The sequence below is a fragment of the Vanessa cardui genome, chromosome 30 (assembly GCF_905220365.1).
Source record: "Vanessa cardui chromosome 30, ilVanCard2.1, whole genome shotgun sequence".
NCBI lineage: Eukaryota > Metazoa > Arthropoda > Insecta > Lepidoptera > Nymphalidae > Vanessa > Vanessa cardui.
This window is the reverse complement of record NC_061152.1, coordinates 4,006,073-4,032,083: the sequence shown is the minus strand read 5'-3', so window position 1 is coordinate 4,032,083 and position 26,011 is coordinate 4,006,073. Positions and strand designations below refer to the sequence as shown.

Sequence of the window (26,011 nt, the reverse complement as noted above, 5' to 3'; positions counted from 1 at the left end):
CAGTTCTGTCTGGAGGTTTGTGAAGTAAGTTGATGCAAAATACTAGCCATTAAGTCATAAATCACCATATTACTGAAAACTGAGGATTTTTGTCTTGTTTTTTTGGGTAAGTGCTTCGGTTGGTACAGTAGTACATTGGTTTTGTTGATCGTGTAGAAGAGTATGGGTAAACACGTGATGCTGTCAGGTCTAGGCGGTCTTGAGTTGCCGTTTTGCGTATGTGGTCAGCCTCGTCGCCAGACTAAAGACAACACAATTGGGCGTCAATGCCCAGCCTTTACAGATTATTGTCTGGTTCCTGTGCTGAGATGATGCCTTGCAAATTGTAGACAAGGCATCAGCTAGTCGTTGGCCCAAAAGTGCGTGTAACCTACGCTCAAGTCTTAATCCATCACAACCCTTGTATATCAACTATGAGGAAGAAACTATTCATCGCAAAATGGAATATTACATCTCATGTATAACATCTTGAAGTCTAGAAATCTACAACAGCACGACTTTTAAGACATTTTCTGCGGAACCAACTTTCGCCGAGTTTTTCGAATTGATACAATTTGGGAACCTTCAATAAGAGAGCTTACCCATTTCCTGGAGCCACCTGTTCGTTTGGCATCTATGCCATAAAACAATATTTATGATCAATGACATTTTCATGTGTGTGTGGATGTCAAGTAGAATTACCGATTCTATGGTACCGATAATCGGCGTATGAGAAATAGTTTTGAGTTTACGCTGAAGAGTCAGCGGGCATTAGTTTTTTGGAAAAGAACGCATTACTAGTCATTACTATGACCGGTAGCAACGAAGTCATTTACAATGACTTTCTTTTTTGAAAACTAGTCGAATTGGGACCAGAACATGTGACTCCAAAAGATCGAGCAACGGCTTATACTGCACCCACTACGGATCCTAAAGGTTTCATTTCTGTAATTATTTTTCGTTTTGGTGATCTACATTGGCCAGCAATATTGCTCGATTCGATCGCTGTGTATATTTTTGGGGCTTTTTAAAGTTACTTATGTCTGGAAGTCAAACTATTGAAGCCATTACAATCAATTTCAGTCAAGAATGCTACATATCACCGGAAGTACTGGCAAGGCTGATAAAAAAAATAATCAGATATGAAATAAACACAATCCCAAATTAAAACTAATGATTTTTATTTATACGGTGACTTATCCGTCACCGGATTGAAACAATTATTTTAAGCACGAAAACTTGTTTAGTATTATAACAACAACAAAATCCTGTAAATTTTCCACTGCTGGGTTAAGGCCTCCTCTCCTTTTGAGGAGAAGGTTTGGAACATACTGTGGGTTGGTGAAATATACCATGTGGCAGAATTTCTATGAAATTAGACACATACAGGTTTCCTCGGGATGTTTTCCTTCAACGCAGATCACGAGATAAATTATAACACAAATTAAGCTCATGATGTATCTACCCAGACAGGCTTGCACAAAGCCCTACCAACAAGAATATATACAATAACAAAAAGAAAAGAGAGTGTCGCGATAGCAACGGGAGAAAAAACCTCGATGACCTCGGAGGTCGAGTGGTGTGTATATTGGTTTTCATGGGTACGTCACTGAGGTCCCGGGTCCGATTCCCGGCCGAGTCGATGTAGATTATCATTAGCTTTCTATCTTGTCTTGGGTCTGGGTGTTTGTGGTACCGTCGTTTCAGATTTTCCACAACACAAGTACTTTAGCTACTTACATTGGGATCAGAGTAATGTATGTGATGTTGTTGAGTAATAAAAACAGAGTGAAAGAAAAAATAAAAGTCGATGATAATAAAAAATATTGAAAATAATAATTGTTTTTGTGTTTCATTTCGTACGAGTGTTTAAAAATTGAGTTATGAATATAGTCTTAGTAAAATAAAAAGAATCCTTTAGTAACAATTCAAAACGTTTTCTCAATTTTATTTCACGGTTAAAGATTTCAATTTATTTTTATAGCCAGTCTCGCAAATAATTCGATAGTAAAATGCGTTTGACTTGTGCGATATTATTATGTTTAAAATTCGTCACCGGAATTATTTGGAAGAATGGAATCGTGCATTACGCTATTAATAGCAAGGATTATGGTACTTTTTTAAATTATTTTTTTCAGAGTCTATACTCTTATACTGCCTAAAATTCGTAGTTAAATCCACGTGGTTAAAGCCTTAAAAGGCGAAATAAAAAGACAAATAGACTAAAATAAAAAAAAATACATATTATTTCCAATAAGAAGATGAAAATATCATTTAAAAAGAATAGACTAATAATCTGATTATATAATAACGATATTGTAAACCATCAAGACATTCTAATTATCTAAAAAAAAAGACATATTTCTCGCCATAAAAGTAAACCCAAGCCCGTGACAGGCATTCGTAAGCTTTTTTTTAATATATACAACGACAAGGTATGGATGTATGTGCATTAGGCGGTAAGAATATATTAAACGTAATTTCATAGTCTGCAAGTCATGTAAGGTAAAAAAAAGTAAAGTAACAGCCTGTAAATTTCCCACTGCTGGGATGAGGCATCCTCTTCCATTAAGGAGAGGGTTTGGAACATATTGCACCCCGCTGTTCCAATGCGGGTTGGGGAATGCACATGTGGCAGAATTTCGATGGAATAAGGCACATGCAGGTTTCCTCACGAAGTTTTCCTTTACCGACGAGCACGAGATAAATTATAAACACGAATTAAGCACATACATATAGTGGTGCTTGCCTGGGTTTAAACCCATCGCAATCATCGGTTAAGACGCACGCGTTCTAACCACTGGGCCATCTCAGCTCAGGTACAGCTATTATTTAAAAATATAGATTTTCTTGTCAATTACTAATTCAAAAGTTCTTGTGATAATCCTACTTAAACAAAATTTACATAATTTGGTTGACAGACACACATTCTCAAGATATTATTATGACGACATTTTCTCAAATTCAAAATGAAATATGCATCAAATTCTTTCAAGCCCAGATGAATTTAAATACCAGTAATGGGGACAAAATATTGTATATAAGTAATCCGGATAAGTGGAAAAATTGTATGCCAATTGTTTACGATTTCAGCAAAAGTGTAATAGTAAGTATATTAAGTTGTTTAAATGGAAATAACAGCCTGGTAATCTAGTACTGGGCTTATAGGTCTTCTTATGAGAGTGGCAGAAAGATAAAAAAACCTTAGAATCGTAAGAACTTATTAATTTGTAACATTACGCTAAAAAGCCCTGTAAATTTCCCACTTCTGGACTAAGGTCCACTCCTTATGAGAAGGTTAGGAGTATCTTCGACCTCGCTATCGCCGTGCAGGTTGGTGGATTCACATAGGGCAGATTTTCGTTGAAATTAGACACATGCTGTTTCTTCACCATGTTTTCCACAGATTAATTATAAATACAAATAAATCACATGAAAATTCATTGGCGCTTACCTGGCTTTGAAGCCGGAGTCATCGGTTAAGATGTACGCGCTCCAACAACTGGGTCATTTCGGTTGGGATCGATTGGGACGTAAAATTATTATCCGATGCAACCCTTCACGATGTTTTCTTCTTTGCCGGAATGAAAGTTATAGAATTTCGGTGATGATACCTTGTACAATATATTTAGTTAAGATAATTGTATTTTCTTGGGCTATATCAGTATTTTATTCCTATTTAAATTGAATTGAATATGAATGCAGACCCTTTATTTTAAATAATTGTATTATTCAACAACATATTTTTAGCTGATGGCGTCCGAAAGTTTATATAGTTACTTTATTTTTGGTTTATTATCCCGATTTTTTGTTTTAATTCTAGGATATGCCCATCGGCTATAAATGTCTGAATCAAAAGGATATAGCGAGGATCGTTGTGGAGATGCTAAAAGCAAGCATTAATCCAAATGGTATACATTTAATTGTTTTCATTCTGATGTAGTCACATGCTATATGACAATTTTATATCAACAATATATGTTTAAATTAGAAAATCACCGTCTTATTAAAAATATGATTTTATACTAAAAAATATTCAATAGAGAGATTTCCCTATCGAATATTTTTTAATACTCTGTAGATGTTCTAATTACTCTGTATTATTGTAATGTTGACGATCTCCGTGGTCGAGTAGTGTGTACACCGGTTTTCATGGGTACGCCACTCCGAGGCCTCGGGTCCAATTCCCGGCTGAGTCGATTTAGAAAAAGTTCATTAGTTTTCTATGTTGTCTTTGATCTGGGTGTTTGAGGTAACTTCGTTACTTCTGATTTTCCATAACACAAGTGCTTTAGCTACTTACAATGGGATCAGAATAATGTGTGTCGTGTTGTCCAACCATATTAAAAGAAAAAACACATTTTTTTTAACCATTGTAAAGGCATCTGGTTAAGATCCTACTCACTCAGCCTTCTGGGATAAACGGTTAGTTTGTTAGTGGTATTGGGGTTTCCTAACTTTAAGAAAAGGCATAGGCTATTTTTTGCCTAACACATAACAATAACACCCAAAACACGGGCGTATCCGCTAGCGAGTAGTCGAAAAAATATAAATAAAAGAAAATGACATTTAGGCCATAAAGAATTCAAATCTTTTTTACAAATTGGTATGTTTCTAGTCGCACCCCAAAGAATTTCATTTAATGCGGTATTCTTTCAGTCACCGACTGATATTTAAATTTTTGATATATTGTTAATGATATGAAAAATTCATTAATTTATTTTAGGTTCAACGATAAATAGTTTTGACTTAATTAAAAAATTCGAAGATAAGGTAAGTTATTATATATAATAATTTGTAGACTTTTTTAAATGTCAATTTTAGTGTATATTAATTATTACTAAATAATCCTAAGGCATGTAACCTACTTCAATATAACCTTTTAGCTTTCTGTTAAATCTATATATTATATATAAATAGCGTTAGCCGATTTTTGTCCCATTGATTATTGGACGATAGCTACAAGAAGGATCTATTCTATTTTATTATGCCTTTTGATGCCCAACCAACTAAAATGGCATACGGTGACTGCTAGTATGATATATTCTTAAACCTTAAAAAGTGTGTAAAAAATATCTGTTTACTGCTTATGGATAGTGAAAGAAATGTTGACCATCGCTCACAGCGTTCATGAGCGAAAAGATGTACATCGTTCGTAACATTGGCTCGCTAACCATTTAAATCGAAACAATCAATTGCTCTTTAAATCCTAAAAGATTACAGCCTCTTAGAAGACAGGCTCGGCCAGGGCCATCTTTAACCTTTTGGAGGCCCTGGGCATATTAATATAATAGGTATATGACTTTGTTCTTCAATTTGCGAATTGAACTTATACTATACCTTGTTGAAATACGTAGTTACTGGTTTGTGCCCGTCTGAAAACTCAGAATCTTTAAGAATATGCAAATGTTTATATTTGATCTAAGGGGGACCCTACCGATCACAGGGCCTGGGCACTTGCCTAAAGTGTCCACTGGAAGAGACGGGTCTGGTTTCGGCTCTTAGATGTGAAAATGGAAGCTTTCAATAATCCAAAATTTCCAGGATGCACAATCAACAGATACGCTTATATCGACGAAGAATCGAAATTATATAAATTCGAAATATCAATCGGAATGCGGTCGCATATATCAACCGCTGCAGATAATACAGAGACGTACATTTGACAAATTATCTGATTATCCATTCATAAGCGAAGATAATTTGGATTATTACCGTGACAAATTGTGGCCGAATGGAATCATCCTGTATGGCATCGACGAGGATTTGAGTAAGTGTATTTTTAATAACAGCCTGTAAATTTCCCGATGCTGAGCTAAGGCGCTTTGAGGAGAACGCTTGGAACATATTCCACCACGCTGTTTCAATGTGGGTACACATAATACAAATAACAGGGTCTAGTTGGGTAGAGTAAGCCGTGTCGATATTTAATAGTTTTCCTACGAAGTTTTAAACGCCTCATACTTTAAGGAATGGAAAAAATACTATTTACTTGGTGGTAGGGCTTTGTGCAAGCCCGCCTGGGTAGGTACCACTCCCTCATCAGATATTATAACTCTAAACAACAATACTGCGTACTGTTGTGTTCCGGTTTGAAGGGTGAGTGAGCCAGTGTAACTACAGGCACAAGGGACATAGCATCTTAGTTCCCAAGGTTGGTGGTGCATTGACGATGTAAGGAATAGTTAATATTTCTTACAGCGTCATTGTCTATGGGTGCCGGTGATCAATTACCATCAGGTGACCCATATGCTCTCGTCCGCCAACCTATTCCATAAAAAAAATATGCCGCAGCCAACGTAATAAACATAAAATACACTAATATGGGTTGATTGATTAATACACAACAACAGCCTGTAAATTCCCACTGCTGGGCTAAAGGCCTTCTCTCCCTTTGGTTTAGAACATACTCCACCACGATGTTCCAATGCGGGTTGGTGGAATACACATGTGACAGAATTTCTATGAAATTTGTCACATGCAGGTTTCCTCAGTATTTTTTCTTTTACCACTGAGCACGAGAAGAATTATAAGACAAATCAAGCACATGAATCAGCGGTGCTTGCCTGGGTTTGAATCATCGGTTCAGATGCACGCGTTCTAACCACTGGGCCATCTCGATTGATACACATAAATTATTAATGTCTTTGATCATTATAGAGAAATCGGAAGACTATGTCACTCTTAAACACTCCATGATGGCTATAGAACGTTCAACTTGTTTATCTTTTCAAGAATTTGTCAATGATGACGAATTGTCAGCGAATAGTTACATCTGGTTTGGTAAAGAAGGAAATGACATGCCGCTATTCGGCTTTGGAGGGGGTAAGCAGGTAAGAGCTGGGATCAGGTAGTTTATCATTAAAATGTGTATGAGAAGTAATACTATATTATTTACTAGACCCATTGTTCATTTAGGACATCACATAGGAAACTTGTAAAATGATTAATGTTTCTTTAGTTTATTAGCTATGTTTTATATACAAAAATCTTCTTGTCGGATCACTCTGTCTATTGAAAAAAACCACATCAAAAACCGTTGCATAATTTTAGAGATCTAAGCATACTTAGGTACAAACAGCGGTCAACGACTTTGTCTTATACCGTGCAACGATAAGGATGACTATGGTTTACTTTCTGGATTCTATCCACAACTTATACCAAACCAAATCTAATCGTAGTGAAGATCATTTAAGAAGAGATCTAAACAATCGTTTCGATTCGATTGGGATAAAATGAGAATTTGTACAATTTAGCCCCAAGCTTGGCCCCGAATAATGAACATTTTGATGTATTTTGATCAGTAGGTTAAGTGAAAATTATTACAATGAACAGTATATTCGCAACAACAGTTTTAAATTGGACAGCGACGAAGACAAATAAAAAAGAGACTCGGTTTATTAAAAAAATATATTAAAACAAACTTGATTTAATAGGTTTTTATTTATAATTGAAGTCGTGGACCTTATGTTTCTTAACACTTGCATAACTATTACTAAAAATAGGTAATTCCCCTATTCGTCCTTTCTAATCTCGTGTATTAAAATGTGTAAATTTAAAAATATACAAATAAAATAAACCTATACTAAAATTTAACACAGGACTTATCAGATAAAAATACTTCTTCTATTTATCTGGGCGCACAAGCAAATGAATTAAAAATATTCAATTATAGGTTTCGTACCTATAACAAATATAATATACAGATGGCGCCCAACGTGGGACACTAAAACATATCATGATTCATTCGAATATAATTGAATTTCGTGTTTACTAAAGAGAATCAAGTGAATTTCGTTTAAAAAAAGAACAATACAATTAATGTTTAATTTTTATTTGAAGGCAGATTTATCAATACTTAAAAAGACTTGATACAACTAAAGGGACAGGTAATGATAATATCCCTCCTATATTTATTTCTAAATGTGCATGGATATTAAGTTTCCCATTATATTTATTGTACAACGAATCACTTAGCTCAGGTGTTTTTCCCGATAAGTGGAAAATAGCTAGGATAGTACCGGTATATAAGTCCAAGGTTAGAGAGTGCATTGAGAATTATAGACCGATTTCCATACTTTCCACTTTTGCCAAAGTATTTGAAGCAATAGTTTACTCATATCTAGAATGTCATGTTAAGCAAATGATTAATAATAACCAGCACGGCTTTATAAAGGGTCGATCTACAACATCAAATCTTGTTTCGTACAGTGAATTCATTGTGGCAGCTATTGATAACCACAAGCAAGTTGACGCAATTTATACTGATTTAACCAAGGCTTTCGACAAAGTTTCGCACGATATTTTACTCTTAAAACTAAGTAAGTACGAATTCAATGGTAATATGCTTCAGTGGTTCAAATCATATTTATACAATAGACAACAATTTGTGGTCTTAAAAGGTTTTAGCTCGAGTCTATATAAAGCTTGCTCCGGGGTTCCGCAAGGGTCACACTTAATACCTTGGCTCTTTAATATCTTCATTAATTATATTTGCGATACGGTACAATATAGTAGAGTATTTCTATTTGCGGACGATTTAAAATTAACAAAAGTAATAAACAACTTAGCTGACTCAGAGCTCTTGCAGGTGGATATTAATGCTATATATAATTGGTGTAAAAATAATAAAATGGAATTAAACGTCAGTAAATGCAAGCATATAAAATTTACGCGAAAGCTCAATAAAATTGAAACAATATATAGCATTGATAACATCAAGTTGGAGGAAGTTTTTGAAATAAGTGATTTGGGTGTCATTTTTGATGACAAGCTTACTTTTGTCCCGCACTTCAACAAAATAATTGCGAAAAGTTCCAAAACGTTAGGATTTTTAATTAGAAACGGTAAACACTTCACGAATAACACGAAAAAAGTAATCTATAACGCTTGCGTGCGTAGTGTACTGGAGTACGGTAGTGTAGTGTGGAATCCCTGTTACGATGTACATCGTCGGCGTATAGAGAGAATACAGAAGCGATTTGTATATCATCTATCCAGAAACAAAAAAATCTCATACAATAAATTTAATAAAAATTACAGCAATCTCTTGAAAGATTTTCATATGGATAGTCTCTCTGTACGCAGACAATTATTAGATCTCTCTTTCCTATTTAAGATAATTCGTAACGAGATCGACTGTACTTACTTACTTGAAAATATACACTATCGTATTCCAAGGCGCAATGCTCGTAGTTTTCTGGGTACTTTTGATGTCAGAATATCAAAAACGAAATTAGGATGTAATGCACCAATCCCTAGATCATCTCGGTTGTACAATGGTTTTAGTCAAGATCTAGATATTTTTAATGACTCTGCCATGATTTATCGTAAACGGGCGCTAGAATTGTTGAGAGATGCAAATAATAAAAAAATAAATAATGTTATCTTAATTTTATTTTGTATTAATTATTATATTTTTAGTGATTTTTGTAACGTAAACTTTGCATGAATTTAATGAATTATTTAATTTTAGTTTGTGCCTATATCAATTTAAATTATTTGTGTTTTTTTAATTTTAATTTTATTAAGTGTTTGTTTATTTTTTATGCTCTTTAATTTTTATCAATTTTGACATTATTTTTTTCTTAATCTTTCTACTCATATTGTTGTAATTGTGTGTTAATTTATTTTTGAAACAGATATTGTAATTGTTGTGGCTACTTTAAAACTTACTTCACATGTTGGCTGTTTTCGCATAGTTGTTTTACATTTGTCATTAAAACATGTAGACGCTACTAGTGGTCCTTAAATAAATAAATAAAAAAAAATAAAAATAAAATAAACGACATTTCAATGAAAAGCCTGTACACGTTTTCATATATAAATAACCCTAGACATGATAATTGGCCATTCCTTACATTGCCAATGTGGAGCCAACTTTGGGAGCTGAGATGCTATGTCCCTTGTGACTCACACTGACTCGCCAAACTTCAAACTCGAAAACAACAATTCTTATTACAGAGTCTCATTTGTGACAGAATATATGATAAGTGGGCTATAGTTACTCCATCTGCCTTGCACAGAGCCTTATAACCAAGTGTTTGCGTTATAGGAAATAAGCTTGTCATCGTTCCTGCGAGGCGCGCCGGGCCACACCGGACACGTGATTAATAACTTGCTTAGGATCGTCGGCGTCCATATGATGTCCAATCGCTATGATAGAGACAATTACGTCATTATCAATTGGAAGAATGTTGAAAAGGGTAATTTATTCTTTACTAGTTTTCACCCGAGGCAAGAATTGACCCAGAGGTTAGAACGTGTGCATCTTAACTGATGATTACGACTTCAAACGAAGGCAAGCACCACTATAATATTCGTTTGCTTAATTTGTGTTTATAATTCATCTCGTGCTCAACGGTGAAGGACAGAATTGTGAGGAAACTCTCTCTAGTTTTATAGAAATTCATTGGAAAATCGTGGAGAAATAATATGTTCCAAACCTTTTCCTCAATGAGAGAGGAGGCCTTAGCCTAGCAGTGGCAAATTGAAAGGCTGTTTATTTGATATTAAAAAAGGTTTCACAATAATTTAAGGCAAGGAACATTTCCTCGAGAAGGTTCCCGAGGCAGCGTGGATCTCGGCCATCCCTTATGACTTCAACAGTGTAACTCACGCGTCAGCAAACTATATGTGTGGGAACTGCGATCTCGGACAGACCACAGTGCAACCTATACAGGTATCGAATGGATTTATATAATAACTTTCGCTTCGCATGTGTACAATACTGACACTAAATATACTACAGAATTTGTTTATTTACGACATCACATTTGAAACATCTAAAATTATCAGTGTTTCTTTACTATATTGTTCAGTGTCCATTACACAAAAACTTCCCTCTCGATTCAATCTATCTATTAAAAAACCACATCAAAATCCTTGTGTAATTTTAAAGATCTAAGCATACGTAGGGCCAGGTAGCGGTTAGCGACTTTGTTTAATACTACGTAATTATAATATAATACACACAATAGAGACTAATTATAACTACCTAGGACATGAGATATAAGACTAACAAGTATAACATGTACTTACACTAAGATCTACTTCATAATCCTGGGATGAGATGTCAATTTGTAACATACGGATAAAAACACGGACACACAAGAAGACCAACAGATTCACGTGCATTCCGAGGAACAATGATGGAAAAAACAAATAAAATTTCGATTTGAGAACAGAGGTCGTAAAAAAAAACAAAATATACGTACATTTAAGTGATCCTTTATCCATTTGGCTAGAAATTAAAAACAAAAACAAAAGCGCGCGAAACTGAATTAAACCGCCATTATTATTATTCTTATTTTTGTAAAGTCGATATTGGCGCGACTTGTAATCTATTAAAAGTGTTATTTGTTTTATTTGTAATCCCAACTGCCTAAGTCATTCAAAGATTTAAATCTTTAAAGTCATTTATTTCAATATGTAGGATTTGGTAGTTTATTTATGTTAAGATAAATTTAGAACTACTTTCGATTTTTTATTAAATTGTTTAAAGTCGTGAATATTCTTGTCTTTTTCAAGGACCGTCTATGGCATCGCACGTTGTCTATGGGTCGTGTGAATAGTTTGAGTGAGTTAGATATTTTATTGATTGATATAATATATCACTCGCAATGTGGAGAAAGAGAAACGAAACGAAAATCTAAAAATAAACAATAAATTGTTCTTTCAAATCTGTGTTTTATTATTCATCTTCTAATATATCTACTTATCAGCTTATTTTAGTTAATGGTGTTGGTATGTGGTCACCACCGACCAACCAATACCAACTTAGATAACTAAGATGTTATGTCCCTTTTGCCTGTAAGAGAGATGTCACCCGTAAAATCACCATTTTTTAAATTTATTTAAAATAGCGAGGTAGCCTACCTAATGATTAGTGGTAACTGGTACCATTGTTAAACATGTGCACAGTAGTTAAACTGAATCACTAACCCTTAAAATTGCTACACAGAATATTTTAGCTCCAGAACAGAAATATCTTTCAAGTTCACTTACTTGAGTTCAAGTTGACTCAGCAGCTAAATTTAAATATCTGTTACAGAGTTACCCTAGCCTTCAATACGGTGTTATGACATTTGATTCTACATCATAATTCACATAATTTATATCACATTATTATTGCATATTATGAATATAGCAGGGGCTATTTAATTTACTTTATTAAATTAATTATTATTGTAATTAATTGATCAATAATTTGTTAAGCTGTAGTTAATATTATTTTATACGGCATAGAATTTAATACTGGCATGTAACACTATTTCTTATTTTAAATATGATTGAGCTGTCATTAGAAAATAATTGGACGATAGCGGGGCATTCTAACAAAAGGTAGAGATAGGAGCATCATTGAAATTACATATCTCAAACGTTTCTTTATAATATAATATATTACATAACAACATACATAACCAGCCTGTAAATTTCTCACAGCTGGGCTAAGGCCTCCTGGTTTACACTTCATTAACGGCAGCATAGTAAGCTATTCCAGCGCTGACAAGTCAGTCTAGTAAGACTGACATTGTATAGAGTATGGATGCGTTTAGGCAGTCAATGCTTGTTTGTAGTAGAAGCAGTGGCGGATTTACCAATAGGCTAACTAGGCTGAGCTGAGATGGCCCAGTGGTTAGAACGCGAGCATCTTAACTGATGATTGCGGGTTCAAATCTAGGCAAGCACCATTATACATATGTGCTTAATTTGTATTTATCATTCATCTCGTGCTCGGCGGTGAAGGAAAAAATCGTGAGGAAACCTGCATGTGTCTAATTTCATCAAACTTCTGCCACATGTGCATTCCACCAACCCGCATTGGAACAGCGTGGTGGAATATGTTCCAAACCCTCTCCTTAATGGAAGAGGAGGCCTTATCCCAGCAGTGGGAAATTTACAGGCTATTAATTAGGTAGGCTGGAGCCGAGGGCGGCAGATTTAGAGGGGCGGCAAATTTAGGCCAAATTTGTTATCTTACAGAAATAAAAAAAAGACTTGTAATTACATATAACATTATATGTATGTATACACATTACGTCCGTAATCCGTATACTTGTCACTACATAGCGGGTTGGGAAGATAATCTAGTAACTTGCAGAAATCCGATGTAATGAGGGCGATAAAACACAAATCATAAATGTTACAAAAAAAAAGTAGGGGCAGCAAAAATTGAATAGCCTACTAGCCTCCAACCGCAGATTTGTAAATCAGCCACTGTGTAGAAGGTACACTTACATATTTGTAGCTGACTATCTTTATTTACTGTCCGATTCCGCAAAGTCAATAAGTTCTTCTTGGGGCAGGGTATCTGCTTCTATAATAAAATTCCGCAGACATTTTTAACTTTACCGGTTAGTAAATTCAAATCGTTTGTAAAAAATACATTGGTAGAAAAAGCATATTATTCAATACAAGATTTTATAGATGATAAAAAAGCGTGGAGCTAATACCCGTTGACTTCCACGCATGATATATTAATTTAAATAATTGTATTTTTAAATGTTAAAAAAGAGTAACTACAGAGTTTCTTGCCGGTTCTTCTCGGTAGAATCTACTTTCGGAACCGGTGGTAGCTTCACTTAATTGTAAAATGACGATTCAAAAGTACTTGTAAAAGCCTACTTGAATAAAGTTTATTTTGATTTGATCATGTCTACATTAAGTCCGCTTCTAGGTCCAAAATACCGAGTCACTGGGTCCAGTCACTGACCCCGTTTAAACCAAGTATAAAACCTGATGTTTTTGTAGTCCACGCCAATTTTATAATTGACTGTCGTACTTACTGTCCGATCCTGTCTATATTCAGCCAATTCCTGGGTCAGAAATATCGATTCACTAACCCCGTGTAAACCAAGTATAATACCTGACACAATACCGAAGCCCCATAAACAAATGAAGTCACGGGAAAATAGATAGCTTTTTAATAAAAAAAAAAGTTGTAGCTGTGACGATTATTCTCATGGTTAAAGCATCAAGAAATAAAAGTATACGATAATTTTATTTACGTATTTTCACTATATAACCATTTATATACATATAACATTATAATTATACTGATTTACAACATTTACATACAAAACTGCATACACACACATACATGTTATTTCATTATAACAAATTGCATTAAAAGAATCAATATCCAAAATGTCAAAGTCATATTAGTTATATTTGACAAGAAAGAGATCTCTTTTTGTGTAAAAACTATTGCTAGAAAGAGACGAATATACTTTTCTATATTCTAAAGATTATTTCATAGTTGGAAGATTTTTTAATTTGCGAAACGTTTTGACGCAAAGGTATTATATTGTAAGGACAATTTTATTTTTAATTACTAATATAAGATGTTTTCATATAGGCTATATTTCAACAGCAGGATTTATAGATATATACCTTATATAAAACGCATTCTTTGAGATTTTCTAATAGCTTTTCTATACAAACAGTTCTTGATTAATATATCTTTATTTATAATACAAACACTACTGTTAACTACTCATAGATACTTTAATTCGTTCCAAAATTCTAATGACAATTTAACTGACATTAAAACGCAATTCACAATGAACACGACAGATTATATATCTCAATGACGTCACATACATTCAAGGTCATCTTTGTTTATTTATTTTTGTCTAAGTTGACACATATCAAAATAAAACTTGCACGCAAAAGTTGGCTACTAAGTACAGTCAGAGTAAGAAAACCTTCGTCAGTTTTCAAATTCATTCCTTTATCAAGTATTAAACTCTTAGTACCTTTTGAATCTAAACATCGAATCATTGCGACGCAATATGTCATTCTCGATCGGTGAAGCAGATTATCGCTCACACTGAGCGCACGAAAATAGATCGTAAGGTGACGAACCTTTTCTTACCCCGACTGTATGACACTAGAATGACGTTTGTCAGTGTCAAATAGGTATAGCTGTCACGAAGCCAATATAATGAAATCGCTCGTTTTAGTTATTTTATAGTGCAACACTGATAAGTTGAGAATTATAGCCCATTACACAATGAAAAAAATAAGAGATAAGGAATAAGTACAATATCAACCAATCACAGCGGTTGAATACCTGCTACTAGTTACGTGCTGTTGTTAGTTTTACGATACTTCGTTGAAAAAATGCCCCGCGATTGGCTGGCTATGAGATATAAGAAACAAATTCCCACCGCGACGGAAATTTTATTCTTATTCCTCATTTTTGAATTATGAATTGATTAACGGTGCTGCCATCTCTGGATTCCGCTATTCCTTATTTCTTGTTCCTTATCTCTTATTTTTTTCATTGTGTAATGGGCTTTATTTATCTTTATTCCTGCGTCTTAATTACACTAGGCTATTATGAATAGATACAATCATTGCCCCTTGTTAATACATTTTTGAGTCAAAGCTTACAAAAAAAATCATAAATTACCAACAATGAACAAGGTCTGCCTTCGAATATCAAATTAAATATTTAACACAGATATGTTCAAAAAATATTTTAAGTAAGACTGTTAGTGAAAGTCATTGATTTATAATACTAATAATACAGTTAATTATAATAACTTAATTATTATTTAACTACTTAAGTTAAGCGTTTTGAGCGTATATACAATTAACTATTCCAACGAGTTATTATTTATGTCAAATATATTTAATGTAATGGCGGATAAAGTCATAAATAAGCGAATATTGGCTTATAGTACGACACAACTTAGGTGTAGCATCGGCAAATTCAATAAAACCAATTAATGCCATTTCACACAACCAACAGAAACAGCTCCCTATCGCGCCACTCGACGCTATTCGTCGCTATAGATTCCCGCGTCAGTTCGACCCGAGACAGCGAGTGCGTGTAAATGGACGCGTCGAATTGACGAATATATTGGGTCATATGATATTACAAGTTATTACGTTTGTGTAAAGATCATATTCACATGAGAAATGGATATTGATAATTCGGGATAGCGTACTCAATTCGGGTGTGATCGGTTTTACGAATTTTGCCGATGATACATCTATGACATTAGCCTAATATGTGCACTCTTGGCACAAATAAAAAAAAAAAAAACAAAAAATTGTACAAATATCAAAAGCTAAAAAGTTCTTACAACTAGGTCCAATTATATACATACTAATTTCGTTTTAATTTAATTTGTAATATCATGAAGTCGGTGACCAATTTAAAAATATTTAATATATAGTCCATTTATTTTATTGTGAAGGATAGACTATAAAATATAATACAACTTAAACTTCTCTCAAATCACTGTAAACCTCATCAAAATCCGTTGTATAATTTTAAACATTTAAGCATTCATAGGACAGACAGCGGTATGGTACTTTGTTTTATACTGTGTAATGATAGATCAGTCATCACCATCCTGGTGGTCAGTAAGGTTTATAGACATTTGTAATCTTCTTCCTTCAAACCGAAACACAACAAAACTTGATACTGTTGACGGAACAATTATGATTCAGACTTGCAACAACATTTACAACAACAAAACCATATTAATAGGCTATTTGACTGGTTTTTAAAATCCATTTTATATTATTTAGTAGAAGTTAAGAAACTCAGTAAAAGTTGTGTTTTTTATTTCTAGTACATATTTGCCGAAAAATATCATATTAAAAATTTCATATTTAAATAGCGCGCAAAAACGCTCCTTGGACAATATGGCGCTGCAATGGGGTCGGTGACGTCACTTTGCTGTATTTTAATCTGTGGTACATATAGTAGAAAAGCAAGGTTAACAAGTAAGTGACTTCATCATAAGCCCGGACAATCAGGAGCGTTTTGTGTCACGTGACAAACGTTTGAAAAAATGCATTTTTATTGATGGATTTTTGAGTAAATTAAGTATTATTTTCAACTTTCGTTAGTATAACCATTTCCAAACTCATAATATACACTGATTACAATAAGTCACACTATTTTTGGCATTGTCAAAAAGCCTTTTACAACAATATCTTCAAACATGACTGCTTAAATGTCTGATCATTTCTTGTTTAGTATTAACCATCACACCGCAGATATCACAGGCATACTCGTTCAATTTCCTTTTCAAAGTCTTCCTTAGACAGTAATTACACTGCTCCGAGTCAAATATTGATGAACAAATGAAACAGTACTTGACATTATCGCTGTCTGATATAGTGATTGCTTTACTTTCATAACGATTACACTTATCGTTTGATTCTTTAACGAGTTTCAACTTTAAAGATGGAATCTTTTTACATTGTTTGTAGTACGAATTGATTTTCCTATCAACCATATCTCTTGTATCTTTTATCTTATCTATATTTACATTTGTATCTTTGTTTGTTTCATCTGCCTCGTTGTTAATTATTTTATAAACCGTTACTAATTCATTATCAAGTTTCTTATTATAAATTTTAGTATTACTTTCATCCGTGCTGTCTGTTTTGTCATTATTGTCTTCGCTCTTGTCATTTGTTTCATTGTAATCATTGTGTATTCTAGGTATCCTGTCAGACTGTTCGTTAATTAATTCAGATTCATTTTCTGGCTTTAAGTCTAGATTAGATTCACTTTTGATCGTTTTAGTATACAGTGTGCTATCAGGTTCTTCGTCATCAAGCAGACTCAAATCTAAATACTCTGCGGACATATTTCTGTCACTTGTATTTGACTCAATCGATATTCTTCTTGATACGTCTTCTAAATCATTCTTCTTAACAGCCACTTCGATTGGTATTTCAAGATTCTCCAAATGCCTTAAAATTTCATCATCTCTAAATTCGATCAAATCTTCTTCCGTGCATTCTGAATTTCTTTTATTCTTCACTTCTTTATTTATTTCTTTTACTTCTACAGCTTCTGTGACTTCTATTTCTTTATTCTTGATGGGATTTGATTCATTTTTATTTGAATTATTGTTATTAATAATTGGCTTTACGCTTTTGTTTTTAATTATACCTAAAAGAGTCTCTAATTTACATCGTTTACTAATAAAGCTTTTACCTCTGCCCTCTATATTAATGTCCAATCTGTCCGGTAAGTCTACTGTATCACTGTTATTATTTAACTCATGTTTGTCTTCTCTATTTCGTTTTCTTTCTACATCTTTTTCTTTTTCTTCTTTTATTTGATTCTTGACACTTATTATTTTAGCCGGTCGGTCTTGGGAGAACAGTGCTTCTGAAATCGATAAGACATTATACTTAAAGAAAACATACAAAAAAAAGAGTAACTACTGAGTTTCTTGTCGGTTCTTCTCGGTAGAATTTACTTTCCGAACCGGTGGTAGCTTCACATAATTGTAAAATGACGATTCAAAAGTGCTTGTAAAAGCCTCCTTGAATAAAGTTTATTTAGATTTTTGATTTTGGTTAATGACCTTTTGATTTGAACTGATCTCATTGGAGTCATGTCATAATACACGAGTGCACAAATACACATGCAATTCAAAGCTTATCAGAATAGTAATCAGACCGAAAAAAGTTCATAAAAAGGACTTTAATTTCCTTTCCGAGACACGAAATAGCCACATTACCAGCCATTAAATATCCCACAACTGGGCTAAGGCATCCTCTCCCTTTGAGGAGGTTTGGAGCATATTCAACCACGCTCCAATGCGGGTTGGTGGAAACACATGTAGCAGAACTTCTTTTAAATCAGTCACATGCAGGTTACCTCACAATATATTCCTTCACCGAGCTCGAGATTAATAATAAACACAAATTTAGCACATGAATATTCAGTGTTGCTTTGTAACCCGCAAGCATCGGTTAAGATTTCTTTTTTTTTATGGTATAGTTTGACGGACGAGCATATGGGCCACATGATGGTAAGTGGTCACTTTTACTCATAGACAATGACGCTGTAAGAAATATTAAGTATTCCTTACATCGTCAATGTGCCACCAACCTTGGGAACTAAGATGTTATAGGGACATAACACGTGCCTGTAGTTACACTGGCTCACTCACCCTTCAAACTGGAACACAGCAATACTGAGTACTGTTGTTTGGCGGTAGAAAGATGCACGCGTTCTAACCACTTGACCATCTCAGTCTCCATATTAGTTAAAAGAACTTACCTTCAATATATCCATCAGGTGGTTCCTCCCACCACACAGGACTTGGGCATGTCAATATTTCCAACAAATCCTCCTCATCAAGACTCCCGTTCTCCTCGATTATCCGCACCATGTCTGTGATGCTCAGTTCTGACTGAGTCTTCTGTTTTGGTTTATCAGACTCAATGACACACTGAGTCTTCATTTGCTCAATTACATATTTCATGTCTGAAAAATTCAAAACAATCTTTTGTAAAAATCAATTGCTTTGGATAGACTTGAGTTGGTTTAATTGTTAAACTAATATGCGTAATTTTTTTTTTTTTATGATATAGGATGGCGGACGAACATATGGGCCACCTGATGGTAAGTGGTGACCATCACTCATAGGCAATGACGCTGTAAGAAATATTAACTATTTCTTACATCGTCAATGTGCCACCAACCTTGGGAACTAAGATGCTATGTCCCTTGTGCCTGTAGTTACACTGGCTCACTCACCCTTCAAGCCGGAACACAACAATACAACAACAACAAAAGCCTGTAAATTCCCACTGCTGGTCTAAATGCCTTCTCTCCCTTAGAGGAGAGAAGGTTTGGAGCATATTCCACGACGCTGTTCCAATGCGGGTTGGTCGAATACACATGTGGCAGAATTTCTATGAAATTTGTCACATGCAGGTTTCCTCACGATGTTTTTCTTCACCGCCGAGTACGAGATGAATTATAAAGACAAATTAAGCTCATGAATCAGCTGTGCTTGCCTGGTTTTGAACCCGCAATCATCGGTTAAGATGCACGCGTTCTAACCACTGGGCCATCTCGACTCAAATAATACTGAGTAATGTTATTTGGCGGTAGAATATCTGATGAGTGGGTGGTACCTACCCAGACGGGCTTGCACAAAGCCCTACCACCAGGAGATATTAAGCTTAGAGTATAGTCTAAAAAGATAATTAACTTTAAATTGTTGTATTCATTGCATAGGTACCTATTAGTATGGTGTTTCAAAAAGTAAACTTTAATAATCAATACCACAAATAAACATTTTTAACAGTTTGTTCTAAGTAAAAACTTGTTACTATGGTGTATTAAGTTGTTAATTTCATATGGTAGGGCTTTGTGTCCACCACAGTACCACCCACTTATTATATATTCTACCGGGCAGCACCAATGCTTAGCATTTTTGTGTTCCTTATTGAAGTGAGATATCACAATTCTTAATTTAATATAGCACTATACACTTACTTACTAATTGTCAAGAAAAACAATTACTCTTTCGAAAGAAATTAAATGCGCAATTTTTTTTTTAATATATTGTTTTTTTTTTTTAAATGATCAGTTAAAATGTATTAAACAAACTGCCTTTCACTTTTTTAAGTTGCAATGAAAAATATTAATAATATGTTTGTTCCAAATAATTATTAGATTATAAAAGTTAAGGATTGATAATTTCAAAATACAGATCAATTTATATCTTATTTGTAGCATGTGTGGTGTTGTTTCTTTGCATGATCAAATTTATTAAAAAAAAAATAGTATTATATATAGTAGCATTCAATAAGTGAAAAAAATCTTAATATTGGTACATTATTTTGTACTGGGGATTGGTCTGCTGAAATTTTATGCAGAAGGACATAGAAACAAACAAATGTTACCTCTATATAATATTAGAAATTATTAAAAAAATGGTGTTTTTCTTCTATATGTACTATATAAAAAATTTAATTGTGATAAAATTTTGTAATAATGTGTTGTTGAAAAATAAGAATAGTTCCTCTCAAGTCTTTCTTTATAAATATTTTAGAAATACAGCCAATCAAGGGATGTAATCTTAGCAGAAATGTCAATAAAAAAATAAACATTTTTACCATCAGGTACATCATCAATTAAAAATAAATGAGTTTAAAAAAAAAATTGGATTTGATTTTGTCAATTTTTTCAACCGTTTGACTGTGGATCTTTAACTATGGACATAGTAAATAACATATAATCTCATAACAACCAACATATACTATATTCTTGTCTTCATTACATAACGGTCATGTCTTGCTTTAACAATGTTTACATTGGTGTATGTTTCAAGCAACATTCTTTTCTAGTATCCTATATTTTACTTATCAAAATGCAATTTTATCCAACCCGATATGTTTGTAATATAATAGAAACATATGCCAATGACTAAATCAATTTAAAAAATTGCCTTCTAAAGTTTTTTTTTATTAAGTCCAATTTTTTTTAAGTCGCCTGCTCTGTGTAATGATTAAACTAAATATGCAACAAAGAGTACTCTGTATTAACAATGTCTTTATAATTCTATGAAATTAAACAACCTTATCTGTTTCTGCAACATAATATATCTTTGTACAAACATTTCCTTTCCTCTTCTAGTTTCACCATAAGTTTTTTTTTTTAAATTATAATGTAATCAAGAATATAACTCATACTGACACATTAAAAGTCTTAATTTAAACACACTGCATTTTATAGTATATTTTATGTATATCAAGTAGTATTAGTTGAACAATACTAAAATTATGTCACCTCTGTATTATTGTGAACTGTATTAAATATTGTAATAATCTGTGCCCTGCCGGCACAACTAAAAGCCATTAAACTAAGAATTGAATTGAATTGAATACAATATTTAATATTGTATTGATTAATTTTGTATTATTTATATCATCTGTTTGAATGAACACTAATAAGAGTATCCTTACAAGTATTCAGTCTATACTGAGATAATTCCTAATATCAATATTATATTTAAATAGTTTGTCTGTCACTTCTGTGCTATATGGGGGCTCATGGGTTTAATTATGAGTAAGCCAGTATCTATCTTTGGGGTTTGAGCTTGCCTCATAACAAATTTAATTAATTCAGTGCGAACAAACACGAGTTACTCAGTAATGTAACAGAGAGAGTTACTTTCACATTTCTAATATTAGGACAATCTATATATTTCATACTAGTTGTTACCCTTAAAATGCAAGCGAAACCACAGGGGTTTCGCTTGCATTTTAAGGGTTGGTTGTCATGTGTTAAGCAAAAAAAAGTAGCCTATGTCCTTTCTTGGATTCTAAGTTTGCTTCATACCAAATTTAGTTTAGCGGTTGTTAGTGAAAGACCGCCAGACAGATAGAATTACTTTCATATTTATAATATTAGTATAGAAGTATAGAATTATGTGATTACCTCGTTTAGGGATGTGTAACTTCCTTTTATTGACACTTTTTGTTCCACATATGACTTTACAATTGGGCTTTGGAGCGAGAAATCTTCTTGCATTAAGAACTTTCCTTTTGAGTTTATTTGGATAATATTCCTTGTTCTCGATTTGCGGTTCCTCGATTACCTTCTTGATATCATTTGTTTCTGGTTTGTTCACCTTTTTAAGACAAGGTGACTTCTTTTCTACGGCAACCTTTTTGAAGTTTGGTTGTGACTTTTTACACGAGTTGTTTTTTGACTTTGCCGTTGGTTTTGTCTGTTCTTTTTCAAGGAGTCGTTTCTGTTGAGCCGATTTGAAACGTGTTACAATAGTTTCAACAGGCATTGCCCGCGGTTTTTTCTTTTCAGCCTTAGCATTTTTCAGTGACATTTTGATGAATTACTCTGTAATAATAGAGAAGAGCCTTAAATGAATTATTTTACTAAAATATTTTAATTGATATATTATTGAACATTTAACATATTTTGAACTTTAATATTTAATATTAGCATCAAAATGAGCTTAGTAATTATTTATATTTCGTTTTTTTACAAACTAGATCATATAGATTTTTTGAATTAATAAAAAAATATTATTAAGTCAAATTGTGAATAAATTAAATATGTAGTATGCACTATGCACAGTTTTGTAATTAATGGTCACGCAATTGTGTCGAATGTTAAAGCTAGCTGTTGTTACATTACGTTATATAAAATATATTGTATTAACGAAATATCTTACGTATAAATAAACTATTTACCATATCGTTATAGTGCAATAATGTTATTATATTAATGTAAATTTTGTAATACTATAATTAAATTATAAATTAACACAAATAAAATCGAGAAAGTCGTCGAAAACACAAATGACTAATTTAGATCTTTGTTATAAGTCGAACGAATAACAAAATCCTTGGTCACGACTATACATAACCGTATAACAAAATGTGTTAGTTATTTATGCTAATATTTACCATATTATAGTAGTTTTCACTTATAATTTTTATATTGAATGTTGTTCGACCTTTGAAGCACGAAATTAGAATAGTTTCGATACATAGAAACAGGTTTAACTTGACTTAGATAAATTAGAATAACAATAATGAAAAAATACCTTAACACTCGTTCCTTCAATTTTATCCGCGAAACAATAGGAAATTATTTGATTCCGTCTGATTCTGTGGACCCTCACAATAATACACATACGGATTTGGGAATTAGAAAGAACCTTTTCAAAATAAATCGTCATATATTTTTAATTATTGCAACACCAAATTGCATCAATAAATAGATATGGAACTTTGTCACATTCGATTTTTATTATTGTTTTGTTAAAATATTATTATTTGCATATAACTGAAACTCTTTAATATTGATTGTGTGTGTAAATAATCACGTATGTTTCATTACATTACATGTCATTTCACACACTTATAAGCGTATATTGATAGAATAAGTCTAAGAGCACAAAAACATTAACGAAAATCTTTTTTTATGCAAACACTAATTTCTTTAAATCTTGGTTATGAATAAACTGTAATTTATTATTTGTCTTCAATGGCATACTTAAAAAAAAGTTGTATGGTTTTGTTTTATTGTAAGTAAATTAGGAATGTTATCATCCGAAATAACCGATGTAAATCTACCTCTAAGTTACCCGGTAAAGATTTGAATACATTTTGCATGTTTTTGAATATAATAATGTGTTAAATTTGGTTTCGGTGCTATAACGAATTAAAAATTAAAATATATTGTTATTTTAATTTTTAATCAACTGGTAACACTTTAATAAAAAAAAACTTGACTTACAAATATTGATGGTGTGTATTATCTGTTACAATATACAGTACAGACCATTAAGAGAAACGCACTGTCAAGTAAATAGTAATCTACTTCAAAAGTTGATAGTAGTCGTTTTTATTTTTACACGCAAATCGATAAATATATTTTGATAATTAGGGTAATTTCAATGATATTGTAATAAACAGATATGTTATATCCATAATTCCATACTAAACAACAGAAAAAAATGTGCCGCGCCGGGGACCGTTTATTTTTACATTTCATTAAAAGTAAAAAGGATAGCTTGATAAAGACAATAAGTAAAAGGGATAACTAGATGTTTTAATTACGCAAAACGTATTACTACGTAATTATGATGTATTATAACGTATTCCTACGTAAAACAACTAAAGGCAAACATCCCAATTAGGACGTTTTCTAGTCTTCACTTTTTGCGCGTTAATAACATATCTGTTTACTACAACATCATTGGGTAATTTAGAATTTATCGTAGTGTTCTCAGTTTTGTTACATTTATTTCTATTTTTATAGAAAACAAAACTGAGATCACTACAGTCGTTTTAAGATCGTTCTGTTTTCTTTGGGCACGGATAAACTTAAAAATCACTACAAGTAAAAAAATATATAAAAATTACTTTATTTATACCAAAACATTCTCATGACTTTACAAATTATGCGAATATGTATCTTTACAAATAAAATATCTGCAAGAACTCGTTTGAGTGATATTATTCACAGTTATAGAGTTTATTTGTATTCTGTGCCTTGTAAATAAATATCTACGGTCTTATTCACAATAAAAAGCATTGTCGAAGGTATACACTATACAGCATAGACCTATATAAGTTTAAGCTCACTTTATTTTTAACTCTCAAACATTCCATAAAAATCTTTATTCGTAATCAATAAACTTATTACTACAATGCCGTTATTGTGCATGATATTGAGCTAAAACCAATACAATCAACGCAACAAATTATTGATCGGAAGTTCTCAATTTGACAGAAATTCACCATCAGCTTCTGTTCTTCTGCAAAAGATGTAGGCATAATACAGCTAGTAAGTACAATAAGTAGCAGCTTATGAAAATCCATGAAGACTCCCGTATGTCATGATTTTTTAAATATACTTATTTTAATTAAAATAATAATATTAAGTACGGTTTTCTCTGCTTAAATAATGACTTATAAATCATTTGTTGTTTCACCTTCAGGAGCAATATTAAAAACTTGAACTAAACAATTATTTTAATAAAGCATAATTCTTAATTTAGCGATTATTTCTCGATAGGTCGTCATACTGAACATGCATCGTCGATCGACCTCTTTTTCAACGTTGTCCATGAAATAAATATGCAGGAACTCGGATTTTCTGCAGATACTGGAAGAAGTGAACCAATCTGATGATGTATTTTAATGTAGACGCGAAATTATTATATTGTACATTATTTGTTTGCATGATTTCATTTGAAATCATGAATTGCATTTTCTAATATGAAATGAGGAACGAAATATTTAGACTCCTTAGTAGTCCTAGTTACGTAGGTAAGAACAGGTTTTGGTGGTTCAACCGGTTGTGGTAGATATACTTTGCCAATTGAGCAGCACATATCAACAGGTTTTTTAAATACCATAGTATGACAATATGAACACTCTATATCCATTGAACCAATGCTCACAGTGGGTTGATAAAGTCAGTCATAATCATTGTATGTGCACTAGGAATAAGGATAAGCTTATAACGCCAAGTTTCCGACTCCGCAAAGTCAATGAATCCTTCTTGGAGCAAGGTATCCGTTTCTATAATAAAATTCCGCAGACATTTTGAACTTTGCCGTTTCGTAAATTCAAATCATTGTATTAACTAACATGACTGTATTTTTTAAATGTTGAAAAAGAGTAACTACTGAGTTTCTTGCCGGTTCTTCTCGGAAAATCTACTTTCCGAACCGGTGGTAGCTTCACTTAATTGTAAAATGACGATTCA

The 26,011-nt window shown here is 32.9% G+C and overlaps 2 protein-coding genes across 3 annotated transcripts; one reads left to right on the top strand and one right to left on the bottom strand.

Moving 5' to 3' along the window:
* The first annotated feature begins 1,937 nt into the window (after nt 1-1,937).
* Nucleotides 1,938-11,646, top strand: LOC124542263. The gene is made up of 9 exons (XM_047120221.1): nt 1,938-2,091; nt 2,901-3,085; nt 3,803-3,890; nt 4,706-4,752; nt 5,524-5,749; nt 6,640-6,812; nt 10,034-10,184; nt 10,518-10,660; nt 11,509-11,646. The coding sequence occupies exons 1-9, from the start codon at nt 1,992-1,994 to the stop codon at nt 11,644-11,646; spliced, it is 1,251 nt and encodes a 416-aa protein (XP_046976177.1). The 5' UTR covers nt 1,938-1,991.
* A 5,131-nt stretch (nt 11,647-16,777) lies between these two features.
* Nucleotides 16,778-23,547, bottom strand: LOC124542325 (putative uncharacterized protein DDB_G0274405). Of its 2 annotated transcripts, none has more exons than XM_047120290.1 (4): nt 23,337-23,547; nt 22,205-22,624; nt 19,031-19,237; nt 16,778-18,130 (listed from the first exon to the last, which is right to left on the bottom strand). In XM_047120290.1, the coding sequence occupies exons 2-4, from the start codon at nt 22,608-22,610 to the stop codon at nt 16,941-16,943; spliced, it is 1,803 nt and encodes a 600-aa protein (XP_046976246.1). In that variant the 5' UTR covers nt 22,611-22,624; nt 23,337-23,547; the 3' UTR covers nt 16,778-16,940. The 2 variants fall into 2 exon arrangements, with proteins under 2 accessions (XP_046976246.1, XP_046976247.1); XM_047120291.1 differs by lacking the exon at nt 23,337-23,547 and adding an exon at nt 23,197-23,295.
* Nucleotides 23,548-26,011: the final 2,464 nt, after the last annotated feature.